This window comes from Ranitomeya imitator, chromosome 5, assembly GCF_032444005.1.
Source record: "Ranitomeya imitator isolate aRanImi1 chromosome 5, aRanImi1.pri, whole genome shotgun sequence".
Taxonomy (NCBI): Eukaryota; Metazoa; Chordata; class Amphibia; order Anura; family Dendrobatidae; genus Ranitomeya; species Ranitomeya imitator.
The window spans coordinates 54,938,477-54,952,485 of NC_091286.1; the positions used below are offsets into that span (position 1 = coordinate 54,938,477).

At 44.8% G+C, this 14,009-nt stretch overlaps 1 protein-coding gene across 1 annotated transcript in view; it reads right to left on the bottom strand.

Annotated features, from left to right (window-relative positions):
- The window catches only part of ASB3 (ankyrin repeat and SOCS box containing 3), a 157,230-nt gene that overhangs the window by 73,201 nt on the left and 70,020 nt on the right, over positions 1–14,009 (bottom strand). The window contains exon 6 of the mRNA XM_069768682.1: positions 11,819–11,954. Within this exon, the coding sequence (XP_069624783.1) occupies positions 11,819–11,954 (136 nt within the window). The remainder of the gene's footprint in view (positions 1–11,818; positions 11,955–14,009) is intronic.

The following is a 14,009-nucleotide window of genomic DNA, read 5'->3' on the forward strand; positions in this document are numbered from 1 at the left end:
TTGCTTGTGCCACAGAAAGAGGAGGCAAGAAACAGACCGAAAAATGTAAAGATGGAGAAATGAAGAATGGAGAGGTGGAAGTAAACTCTTGAAGTGCCCTGCCTGAACGATGGGCAGCCAAAATACAAACAAGTGTTTCCCATTGTTCCAAACCAGGGACATTTATTTCAGTTTCCCACCATTGCAAACACCTTTTGCCCCCTCTTAAATCCCATTGGATGCTTTTAAAAATTGCAGCCATGATGGCACGGAGTGGCAACACAATCCGACAGGCGAGAAATGATTGACGACCTGTCTAGCCACATCAGCGTGCTGCAGCTTCCGATATGTCGCCTACAGTGGCAACGCGATGTATTTAATGCAAGCCATAAAAAATAAGTGGCAGCAAGTAGCTAGCAGCTGTGAAGTCAAGCAAGACATTTGTGTGGGAAAAAGGCACATTAATGATGCATGGCGGAGCCTGAAATATTCATATTTTAGGATGGGGGAGAGTTATGGTGGGCTACAAATATACATGCCAGGCATGGTAGTCTTTTTTTTTATTTTACATGTCTATCAATACAATAAACCACTAGTCAAATTACAAATACTGCTTTATTTTACAGCCTCCCGAGAAGAGGAGGTCGGTGATCTCCTGACGACTTATCATTTGGACCAACGGCATGGTTGGGTGCTGGCCCGCACTGCCCGCTCTTGTGCACTAACGCAAGAGGGCAGCGAAACCTGCCAGGTCTAGCCAGATTTATCTATATAAAAAAAAAATCAGTTTGCATGTGCATGCTACTTGCTTAGGAAACCGGCCACTCTGATAAACTGCAGAGGTGGCCGGTAACCTAGGCAATAAGCTGGAAACTATAGAATTAAAAGTCTCTCCAGACAGGATTTTTAATAAGATAGGGTTTGCTTATAACTATATAGGAATAAATAATATAGACAGAGACATAAGACGATTTATGATATGACCAAAGCCAAGAATTGGGGAAAATCCAAGAAATATGGCCACAAGACTGCGTAGTTCTGGTAAAGTCATGGATGAAAATGGAGTGGCTGCATGTCTTATACGTAGTGTTCAGCAGCCAGGCACTTTTATAGGAGTTCCACACTCTGTCATGCCACATGACTTAGGATACAAAGCCAAGCCAGAATCTTCTGCAAAAGAAAATCACCTCCATTTGCAGACAACTTGCCTCTTTTCAGTGCAAGGGAGGAGAGTAAGACACTTCATGGAGGGTTTAAAGAGGTAAAGTTTTCTGATAAGGAGACTTTCACCCTGAACCAGTCACCTACCAAAGGAAACTCTAGGGAAGGAAAACCGGGTCTGGACCTGTGTCTGCTAAACTGTATAGCTGGATGTCCACAGGAGAAATGTAGCCTGTTGGGAAGGAAGGAGAGAACTTCTTTCTTAAGATGTATTCTCAGTTACAACCTGCAGGTGGCATCTGATTTCCCATGGCTTCCTGTGACCCCCAATGAGGCGTCCAAAAAATTAGATGTTCTACAGTACCCGGGAGCTAACACTTTAAGAAAATAGGAGACGTTCTGCAACACCCGGCAGTGGCTGCTTTAGGAGAATAGAAAATGATCTGCGGTACCAGGCAGTGGCCGCTTCAAGAGAATAGGAGCTGTTCTTCAGTACCTAGCAACGGCTGCATCAAGTGTATAGGAAATTTTCAACAGTACTAGAGAGTGGACGCTTAAGAATAAATGAGCTGTTCTGCAGTAGCCTACAGCAGCCACTTAAAAAGAATAGGAAATGTTCTACAGTACTAGGCAGTAGCCGCGTCAAGAGAATAGATGTTCCGCAGCAGCCTACAGCGGTAGCTTCACGAGAATAGGAGATGTTCTGCAGTACCCTACAGCGGTAGCTTCAAGAGAATAGGAGATGTTCTGCAGTACCCTACAGCGGTAGCTGCACGAGAATAGGAGATGTTCTGCAGTACCCTACAGCGGTAGCTTCAAGAGAATAGGAGATGTTCTGCAGCAGCCTACTGCGGTAGCTTCACGAGAATAGGAGATGTTCTGCAGTACCCTACAGCGGTAGCTTCAAGAGAATAGGAGATGTACTGCAATACCCTACAGTGGTAGCTTCACGAGAATAGGAGATGTTCTGCAGTACCCTACAGCGGTAGCTTCAAGAGAATAGGAGATGTTCTGCAGCAGCCTACTGCGGTAGTTTCAAGAGAATAGGAGATGATCTGCAGCAGCCTACAGAGGTAGCTTCAAGAGAATAGGAGATGTTCTGCAGCAGCCTACAGCGGTAGCTTCAAGAGAATAGGAGATGTTCTGCAGCAGCCTACAGAGGTAGCTTTAAGAGAATAGGAGATATTCTACAGTATTAGGCAGTGGCCGCTTCAAGAGAGTAGGAGATGCTCTGCAGTACCATACAGCGGTAGCTTCAAGAGAATAGGAGATGTTCTACAGTACTAGGCAGTGGTCGCTTCAAGAGAGTAGGAGATGTTCTACAGTACCATACAGTGGTAGCTTCAAGAGAATAGGAGATGCTCTGCAGTACCCTACAGCGGCAGCTTCACGAGAATAGGAGATGTTCTGCAGTACCCTACAGCGGTAGTTTCAAGAGAAAAGGAGATGCTCTGCAGTACCCTACAGCGGTAGCTTCACGAGAATAGGAGATGCTCTGCAGTACCCTACAGCGGTAGCTTCGCGAGAATAAAAGATGTTCTGCAGTACCATACAGCGGTAGCTTCAAGAGAATAGGAGATGCTCTGCAGTACCCTACAGCGGTAGCTTCACGAGAATAGGAGATGCTCTGCAGTACCCTACAGCGGTAGCTTCGCGAGAATAAAAGATGTTCTGCAGTACCATACAGCGGTAGCTTCAAGAGAATAGGAGATGCTCTGCAGTACCCTACAACAGTAGCTTCACGAGAATAAAAGATGTTCTGCAGTACCATACAGCGGTAGTTTCAAGAGAATAGGAGATATTCTGCAGTACCCTACAGCGGTAGCTTCACGAGAATAGGACATGTGTTTCGGATTTAGACGAAAGACGAAAGAATAGGAAATGTTCTACAGTACTAGGCAGTAGCCGCGTCAAGAGAATAGATGTTCCGCAGCAGCCTACAGCGGTAGCTTCACGAGAATAGGAGATGTTCTGCAGTACCCTACAGCGGTAGCTTCAAGAGAATAGGAGATGTTCTGCAGTACCCTACAGCGGTAGCTTCACGAGAATAGGAGATGTTCTGCAGTACCCTACAGCGGTAGCTTCAAGAGAATAGGAGATGTTCTGCAGCAGCCTACTGCGGTAGCTTCACGAGAATAGATGTTCTGCAGTACCCTACAGCGGTAGCGTCAAGAGAATAGGAGATGTTCTGCAATACCCTACAGCGGTAGCTTCACGATAATAGGAGATGTTCTGCAGTACCCTACAGCGGTAGCTTCACGAGAATAGGAGATGTTCTGCAGTACCCTACAGCGGTAGCTTCAAGAGAATAGGAGATGTTCTGCAGCAGCCTACTGCGGTAGCTTCAAGAGAATAGGAGATGATCTGCAGCAGCCTACAGAGGTAGCTTCAAGAGAATAGATGTTCTGCAGCAGCCTACAGCGGTAGCTTCAAGAGAATATGAGATGTTCTGCAGCAGCCTACAGAGGTAGCTTCACGAGAATAGGAGATGTTCTGCAGTACCCTACAGCGGTAGCTTCAAGAGAAAAGGATATGCTCTGCAGTACCCTACAGCGGTAGCTTCACGAGAATAGGAGATGCTCTGCAGTACCCTACAGCGGTAGCTTCGCGAGAATAAAAGATGTTCTGCAGTACCATACAGCGGTAGCTTCAAGAGAATAGGAGATGCTCTGCAGTACCCTACAGCAGTAGCTTCACGAGAATAAAAGATGTTCTGCAGTACCATACAGCGGTAGCTTCACGAGAATAGGAGATGTTCTGCAGTACCCTACAGCAGTAGCTTCAAGAGAATAGGAGATGTTCTACAGTACTAGGCAGTGGCCGCTTCAAGAGAATAGGAGATGCTCTGCAGTACCCTACAGTGGTAGCTTCAAGAGAATAGGAGATGTTCTGCAATACCCTACAGTAGTAGCTTCAAGAGAATAGGAGATGCTCTGCAGTACCCTACAGCGGCCGCTTCAAGAGAATAGGAGATGTTCTGCAGTACCCTACAGAGGTAGCTTCCAGAGAATAGGAGATGTTCTGCAGTACCCTACAGCGGTAGCTTCCAGAGAATAGGAGATGTTCTGTAGTACTAGGCAGTGGCTGCTTCAAGAGAGTAGGAGATGTTCTGCAGTACTAGGCAGTAGCCGCTTCCAGAGAATAGGAGATGTTCTACAGTACTAGGCAGTGGCTGCTTCAAGAGAGTAGGAGATGTTCTGCAGTACTAGGCAGTGGCCGCTTCCAGAGAATAGGAGATGTTCTACAGTACTAGGCAGTGGCTGCTTCAAGAGAGTAGGAGATGTTCTGCAGTACCATACAGTGGTAGCTTCAAGAGCAGCAGCCTACTGCGGTAGCTTCACGAGAATAGGAGATGTTCTGCAGTACCCTACAGCGGTAGCTTCAAGAGAATAGGAGATGTACTGCAATACCCTACAGCGGTAGCTTCACGAGAATAGGAGATGTTCTGCAGTACCCTACAGCGGTAGCTTCAAGAGAATAGGAGATGTTCTGCAGCAGCCTACTGCGGTAGCTTCAAGAGAATAGGAGATGATCTGCAGCAGCCTACAGAGGTAGCTTCAAGAGAATAGGAGATGTTCTGCAGCAGCCTACAGCGGTAGCTTCAAGAGAATAGGAGATGTTCTGCAGCAGCCTACAGAGGTAGCTTTAAGAGAATAGGAGATATTCTACAGTATTAGGCAGTGGCCGCTTCAAGAGAGTAGGAGATGCTCTGCAGTACCATACAGCGGTAGCTTCAAGAGAATAGGAGATGTTCTGCAGTACCCTACAGCGGTAGCTTCAAGAGAATAGGAGATGTACTGCAATACCCTACAGCGGTAGCTTCACGAGAATAGGAGATGTTCTGCAGTACCCTACAGCGGTAGCTTCAAGAGAATAGGAGATGTTCTGCAGTACCCTACAGCGGTAGCTTCACGAGAATAGGAGATGTTCTGCAGTACCCTACAGCGGTAGCTTCAAGAGAATAGGAGATGTTCTGCAGCAGCCTACTGCGGTAGCTTCACGAGAATAGGAGATGTTCTGCAGTACCCTACAGCGGTAGCTTCAAGAGAATAGGAGATGTACTGCAATACCCTACAGCGGTAGCTTCACGAGAATAGGAGATGTTCTGCAGTACCCTACAGCGGTAGCTTCAAGAGAATAGGAGATGTTCTGCAGCAGCCTACTGCGGTAGCTTCAAGAGAATAGGAGATGATCTGCAGCAGCCTACAGAGGTAGCTTCAAGAGAATAGGAGATGTTCTGCAGCAGCCTACAGCGGTAGCTTCAAGAGAATAGGAGATGTTCTGCAGCAGCCTACAGAGGTAGCTTTAAGAGAATAGGAGATATTCTACAGTATTAGGCAGTGGCCGCTTCAAGAGAGTAGGAGATGCTCTGCAGTACCATACAGCGGTAGCTTCAAGAGAATAGGAGATGTTCTACAGTACTAGGCAGTGGTCGCTTCAAGAGAGTAGGAGATGTTCTACAGTACCATACAGTGGTAGCTTCAAGAGAATAGGAGATGCTCTGCAGTACCCTACAGCGGCAGCTTCACGAGAATAGGAGATGTTCTGCAGTACCCTACAGCGGTAGTTTCAAGAGAAAAGGAGATGCTCTGCAGTACCCTACAGCGGTAGCTTCACGAGAATAGGAGATGCTCTGCAGTACCCTACAGCGGTAGCTTCGCGAGAATAAAAGATGTTCTGCAGTACCATACAGCGGTAGCTTCAAGAGAATAGGAGATGCTCTGCAGTACCCTACAGCGGTAGCTTCACGAGAATAGGAGATGCTCTGCAGTACCCTACAGCGGTAGCTTCGCGAGAATAAAAGATGTTCTGCAGTACCATACAGCGGTAGCTTCAAGAGAATAGGAGATGCTCTGCAGTACCCTACAACAGTAGCTTCACGAGAATAAAAGATGTTCTGCAGTACCATACAGCGGTAGTTTCAAGAGAATAGGAGATGTTCTGCAGTACCCTACAGCGGTAGCTTCACGAGAATAGGACATGTGTTTCGGATTTAGACGAAAGAATAGGAAATGTTCTACAGTACTAGGCAGTAGCCGCGTCAAGAGAATAGATGTTCCGCAGCAGCCTACAGCGGTAGCTTCACGAGAATAGGAGATGTTCTGCAGTACCCTACAGCGGTAGCTTCAAGAGAATAGGAGATGTTCTGCAGTACCCTACAGCGGTAGCTTCACGAGAATAGGAGATGTTCTGCAGTACCCTACAGCGGTAGCTTCAAGAGAATAGGAGATGTTCTGCAGCAGCCTACTGCGGTAGCTTCACGAGAATAGATGTTCTGCAGTACCCTACAGCGGTAGCGTCAAGAGAATAGGAGATGTTCTGCAATACCCTACAGCGGTAGCTTCACGAGAATAGGAGATGTTCTGCAGTACCCTACAGCGGTAGCTTCACGAGAATAGGAGATGTTCTGCAGTACCCTACAGCGGTAGCTTCAAGAGAATAGGAGATGTTCTGCAGCAGCCTACTGCGGTAGCTTCAAGAGAATAGGAGATGATCTGCAGCAGCCTACAGAGGTAGCTTCAAGAGAATAGATGTTCTGCAGCAGCCTACAGCGGTAGCTTCAAGAGAATATGAGATGTTCTGCAGCAGCCTACAGAGGTAGCTTCACGAGAATAGGAGATGTTCTGCAGTACCCTACAGCGGTAGCTTCAAGAGAAAAGGATATGCTCTGCAGTACCCTACAGCGGTAGCTTCACGAGAATAGGAGATGCTCTGCAGTACCCTACAGCGGTAGCTTCGCGAGAATAAAAGATGTTCTGCAGTACCATACAGCGGTAGCTTCAAGAGAATAGGAGATGCTCTGCAGTACCCTACAGCAGTAGCTTCACGAGAATAAAAGATGTTCTGCAGTACCATACAGCGGTAGCTTCACGAGAATAGGAGATGTTCTGCAGTACCCTACAGCAGTAGTTTCAAGAGAATAGGAGATGTTCTACAGTACTAGGCAGTGGCCGCTTCAAGAGAATAGGAGATGCTCTGCAGTACCCTACAGTGGTAGCTTCAAGAGAATAGGAGATGTTCTGCAATACCCTACAGTAGTAGCTTCAAGAGAATAGGAGATGCTCTGCAGTACCCTACAGCGGCCGCTTCAAGAGAATAGGAGATGTTCTGCAGTACCCTACAGAGGTAGCTTCCAGAGAATAGGAGATGTTCTGCAGTACCCTACAGCGGTAGCTTCCAGAGAATAGGAGATGTTCTGTAGTACTAGGCAGTGGCTGCTTCAAGAGAGTAGGAGATGTTCTGCAGTACTAGGCAGTAGCCGCTTCCAGAGAATAGGAGATGTTCTACAGTACTAGGCAGTGGCTGCTTCAAGAGAGTAGGAGATGTTCTGCAGTACTAGGCAGTGGCCGCTTCCAGAGAATAGGAGATGTTCTACAGTACTAGGCAGTGGCTGCTTCAAGAGAGTAGGAGATGTTCTGCAGTACCATACAGTGGTAGCTTCAAGAGCAGCAGCCTACTGCGGTAGCTTCACGAGAATAGGAGATGTTCTGCAGTACCCTACAGCGGTAGCTTCAAGAGAATAGGAGATGATCTGCAATACCCTACAGCGGTAGCTTCACGAGAATAGGAGATGTTCTGCAGTACCCTACAGCGGTAGTTTCAAGAGAATAGGAGATGTTCTGCAGTACCCTACAGCGGTAGCTTCACGAGAATAGGACATGTGTTTCGGATTTAGACGAAAGACGAAAGAATAGGAAATGTTCTACAGTACTAGGCAGTAGCCGCGTCAAGAGAATAGATGTTCTGCAGTACCCTACAGCGGTAGCGTCAAGAGAATAGGAGATGTTCTGCAATACCCTACAGCGGTAGCTTCACGAGAATAGGAGATGTTCTGCAGTACCCTACAGCGGTAGCTTCACGAGAATAGGAGATGTTCTGCAGTACCCTACAGCGGTAGCTTCAAGAGAATAGGAGATGTTCTGCAGCAGCCTACTGCGGTAGCTTCAAGAGAATAGGAGATGATCTGCAGCAGCCTACAGAGGTAGCTTCAAGAGAATAGATGTTCTGCAGCAGCCTACAGCGGTAGCTTCAAGAGAATATGAGATGTTCTGCAGCAGCCTACAGAGGTAGCTTCACGAGAATAGGAGATGTTCTGCAGTACCCTACAGCGGTAGCTTCAAGAGAAAAGGATATGCTCTGCAGTACCCTACAGCGGTAGCTTCACGAGAATAGGAGATGCTCTGCAGTACCCTACAGCGGTAGCTTCGCGAGAATAAAAGATGTTCTGCAGTACCATACAGCGGTAGCTTCAAGAGAATAGGAGATGCTCTGCAGTACCCTACAACAGTAGCTTCACGAGAATAAAAGATGTTCTGCAGTACCATACAGCGGTAGCTTCACGAGAATAGGAGATGTTCTGCAGTACCCTACAGCAGTAGCTTCAAGAGAATAGGAGATGTTCTACAGTACTAGGCAGTGGCCGCTTCAAGAGAATAGGAGATGCTCTGCAGTACCCTACAGTGGTAGCTTCAAGAGAATAGGAGATGTTCTGCAATACCCTACAGCAGTAGCTTCAAGAGAATAGGAGATGTTCTACAGTACTAGGCAGTGGCCGCTTCAAGAGAATAGGAGATGCTCTGCAGTACCCTACAGCGGCCGCTTCAAGAGAATAGGAGATGTTCTGCAGTACCCTACAGAGGTAGCTTCCAGAGAATAGGAGATGTTCTGCAGTACCCTACAGCGGTAGCTTCCAGAGAATAGGAGATGTTCTGTAGTACTAGGCAGTGGCTGCTTCAAGAGAGTAGGAGATGTTCTGCAGTACTAGGCAGTAGCCGCTTCCAGAGAATAGGAGATGTTCTACAGTACTAGGCAGTGGCTGCTTCAAGAGAGTAGGAGATGTTCTGCAGTACTAGGCAGTGGCCGCTTCCAGAGAATAGGAGATGTTCTACAGTACTAGGCAGTGGCTGCTTCAAGATAGTAGGAGATGTTCTGCAGTACCATACAGTGGTAGCTTCAAGAGAATAGGAGATGTTCTGCAGCACCCGGAAGTGGCTGCTACACACTGAATTGAGCTGAACATATGTTTACATGTGGCCCCCACCAGAATATATAACCATTGATCGATGGGGGGTGTCAGATTCCCACTGATCTGATATTGATAGACCTATCCATGACAATGTTGTGACCGGATGACCCCTTTACGAAAAGCCAATAAATAAAATGGAAAGATAGATTTCACCAGCTTCAGAATATCACAGTTCAGTACCCCTGCCATTCCATTACAAGGTGATCTTATGGAGGATTTGACACTGCAGTTTTTATATGCTGAGTGAGTGATTGGTAGAAAAAAAAAGTTGTTACATACAGCACAGATTAATCCCCGCGCAGAATTTTATATGCACTCAAAAATGAGATCCATGACCAGAGACTTGTAGAAAACCTCAATAACCCAATAATCATTGTGGACGAGTGATGGGCTAAGTGTCATGACAAATCCATATTGGTTTAGCTTTAAATGGTTTTCTGACTTGGCAAATAACGTTTACTTGTTATATAATGCAAAGGGTATGACATTTTTTGATAAACCAATGGATGGTAATTTTCACCGTTTACATCCAGAGAATAAAAATGTGTCCTGGACATGTGATGGTCACACTGGTGCACGGCTCATTACAGTCACAGTACAGTTATCAGCGGGAGGAAACCAGAATGGCTGATAACATTTTCTGTAAAGAGACACAAGGGCTAGGAAGAGGAAGCAGCTTCAGTAAAATAAAAGTTAGGAGTCTACTTAAATGGGGCGCTTCACAAAAGCAACTCCTTTCTCAACAGAAGTCAATCCTGTAATCAACTGATCAGCACAGTTGTAGTAATAAATAGTAATAAATCTAAGGCGTAACGTCTCTCCTTGTTAAGTGCACCAAATCAGTGTAAGGAGACTTATAGGCCATGCAATTTCCCCTAGGGAGTTGAATATGTAAATAGCCTCTTCAGAAACGAAGAGCACTCTAGTGCCACCTATTGGAAGTAGCAATACTAAAATGGTTTATAGATCCTTTAAAAGGGACTTGCCACATGAATTAGGATAAGAAGCCAAACAAGAAACTCCATCTGCAGACATGTGTTTCGGATTTAGACCCCCTGTCAGAGGTCTCTCATCCAGCCCAAATCAGACCACTTGTTTTTGAACTGTTATGGGGCAAATATCCTGGAACACGTTTCTGCAAATGGAGTTTTTGTGTTCTTTCAGTCAGAAGAGGCTATCTGCATGTCGGCCATTCAAATGAATAGTCCACTACATCGGGCCACTAGAGTGATCCACTGTGCTCTGTAGTACCCATAGGTCTTAAAAAAAAATAGGACTTCCTCTTGTGAGACAACATACTTAAAGCTAGATATCATTTCATATTAAAGAGGCTGTCCATTACCGGACAACCCCTTAATAATAGTCCCAGGATGCAGCATAACACAGCTGTGACTTTCACCAGTCACCTGCTGACAATCAGCGGCTGCAGCAGTCACTGTTCTTTTAGAGTAGAAGAACAATTTTTCTTCCGTTATGATGGAATAGTGAAGGCTGCAGCCAATGATTGGCTGCAGTGGTCACGTGGCTGTGACTGGAGGATAGTCGCCGGATTGTTAGGTAGATCTAGAATTTTGTCTTGCTCTTTTTTAATTGTTGTTCACAGAGGCCATTAATAAGGAGTTGTCTAGTAGTGGACAGTACAGAAACAAGACAAATCTTCCAGCTGTCATCAGTAATACTTAAAGGGAACCTGTCAGCAGGATTGTGCACAGTAACCTACAGACAGTGTCAGGTCGGCGCCGTTATACTGATTACAATGATACCTGGTGATGAAATCTGTCTTGTGGTTGTTGTGTAATCCTTATTTTCAGTTTTGAGTTAATGATATGCCCGTGCTCCTAGGCGGCCTGTGGAGGTCTTCATGTGGAGCTTCTCTTACATATTCATACTGATCTCTTATGACAGATCACGGATCATTTACTGACCTGCCCCCTATTTTACATACTGCATAGAATAATATGTGGGGAAAAAAAATAATATTTATCAGGCAGGCGCAGGGGCTGTAGCATGATACGATGGATATGCATGTATTGATTTAGTCATTATCTTAATCAAAATGGCATCGGCAGCCGCGCCTGCGCTGTAGTATCTGTTGTGTTCCGATAGATGCTACTGGGCAGGTGCCGCCGGCGCCATTTTGCTAGAGAAAGATGGCGCCTACGCAGCAGCATCTATTGCGTTCCGATAAATGCTACTGTGTAAGCGCTGTCGCCATTTTGCTGAAGCAAAGTTTTTTTTTTTGCTCCAACGGCGATGCATGCGCAGTGCGTCTATCGAGCGCCTGCCTGAATGAATGTTAATTTTTTTTTTCAAACAATATTATCTGCAGCATGTAAAATAGGGGGTCAGGTGAGGGATCAGTGACCTGTCAAAAGCCCATAAGGATGAATATATAGGCAGAGTAACACATAAAGACCCGCTCACCGGCCGCCCCCGAAACACCGGAATCTCATTAACTGAAAACTACAAATAAAGATTAAACAACAACCACAAGACGGATTTCATCACCAGGTATCATTGTAATCAGTATAACGGCGTCGACCTGACACTGTCTGTAGGTTACTGTGCACAATCCTGCTGACAGGTTCCCTTTTAGGACGGCCACCACTGATACGCAGGTAGTCAAAATACTTCACTTGCTCAGCCACTTACCAACAGACTGCAGTAAGTTTAAGCACTCATATTTCCCATACTGTGCTGCAATGAATAATGGTGTAATGCCAAAGTCATCTTTGCATTCCTTATCCGCTCCATTCTGGAGAAGTAGTTGTAGGAGGTCAGTGCGTCCCTGAAAATACACAGGCACTAAATGAGCCCAAACACGACAATGTGTAAGAAAACAAAATCACAGCTTTGTTAACGGAATATAGACAGAAAACCAGCACTCCAAGCAAAGCTGCACAGGATTTACAATTTCACAAATGTTTTATGAACTTTAATCATCAGATGCCGCAGTTTTGTGTGCAAGTTGTACTGAAAAAAAAAAACCTCAATGTCATGAAGCTCAAGTGTCCGCTTTTCTCTGCTGACATCTAGATACACCTTTTGATAGTTCATCAGAAACATTATTGATATGTTATTTTACGTTAAAGGGCTATTCCCATCGCCAAGATCCTGTCCCAATATGTAATAGGTATAATAATATTACCAAATAGAAATGTAGTATAGTTCTTCTGATTCACTAAGTCGCTTACCCTATGAGCAGGGCATTGCAGTAGCTTAGATGTCCATGGTTACGAACACTTATATAGTGACAGTTAGATGGTAAGAGGTTAGTGGTCGCAAACAAGGATACCTAACCTACTGCAATGCCTGATCATGATGTAAGCGATATAGCGAATCACAAGAACTATACTATATTTCTAATTAGAAGTATTTGCTAATATTATCATATCTAATACATATTAAGATAGGATAATGAAGATGGGTTTACCCCTTTAATTGTATTTTTAACCCCTTAAGCCCCGAGGGTGGTTTGCACGTTAATGACCGGGCCAATTTTTACAATTCTGACCACTGTCCCTTTATGAGGTTATAACTCTGGAACGCTTCAACGGATCTTGGCGATTCTGACATTGTTTTCTCGTGACATATTGTACTTCATTTTAGTGGTAACATTTATTCGATATAACTTGCGTTTATTTGTGAAAAAAACGGAAATTTGGCGAAAATTTTGAAAATTTCGCAATTTTCCAACTTTAAATTTTTATGCCCTTAAATCACAGAGATATGTCACGCAAAATACTTAATAAGTAACCTTTCCCACATGTCTACTTTACATCAGCACAATTTTGGAACCAAAATTTTTTTTTGTTAGGGAGTTATAAGGGTTAAAAGTTGACCAGCAATTTCTCATTTTTACAACACCATTTTTTTTTAGGGACCACATCTCATTTGATGTCATTTTGAGGGGTCTATATGATAGAAAATACCCAAGTGTGACACCATTCTAAAAACTGCACCCCTCAAGGTGCTCAAAACCACATTCAAGAAGTTTATTAACCCTTCAGGGGTTTCACAGGAATTTTTGGAATGTTTAAATAAAAATGAATATTTAACTTTTTTTCACACAAAATTTATTTCAGCTCCAATTTGTTTTATTTTACCAAGGGTAACAGGATAAAATGGATGCCAAACATTGTTGTACAATCTGTACTGAGTACGCTGATACCCCATATGTGGGGGTAAACCACTGTTTGGGCGCATGGCAGAGCTCGGAAGGAAAGGAGCGCCATTTGACTTTTCAATGCAAAATTGACAGGAATTGAGATGGGACGCCATGTTGCGTTTGGAGAGCCCCTCATGTGCCTAAACATTGAAACCCCCCACAAGTGACACCATTTTGGAAAGTAGACACCCTAAGGAACTTATCTAGATGTGTGGTGACCACTTTGGCCCACCAATTGCTTCACAGAAGTTTATAAAGCAGAGCCGTAAAAATAAAAAATCATATTTTTTCACAAAAATGATCTTTTCGCCCCCAATTTTTTATTTTCCCAAGAGTAAGAGAAGGAATTGGACCTCAAAAATTGTTGGCCAATTTGTCCTGAGTACGCTGATACCCCATATATGGGTGTAAGCCATTGTTTGGGCGTATGGCAGAGCTCGGAAGGGAAGGAGCGCCATTTTACTTTTCAATGCAAAATTGACTGGAATTGAGATATGATGCCATGTTGCGTTTGGGGAGCCCCTGATGTGCCTAAACATTGAAATCCCCACAAGTGACACCATTTTGGAAAGTAGACCCCTTAAGGAACTTATCTAGAGGTGTGGTGAGCACTTTGACCCAACACGTGCTTCACAGAAGTTTATAATGCAGAGCCGTAAAAATAAAAAATCATAT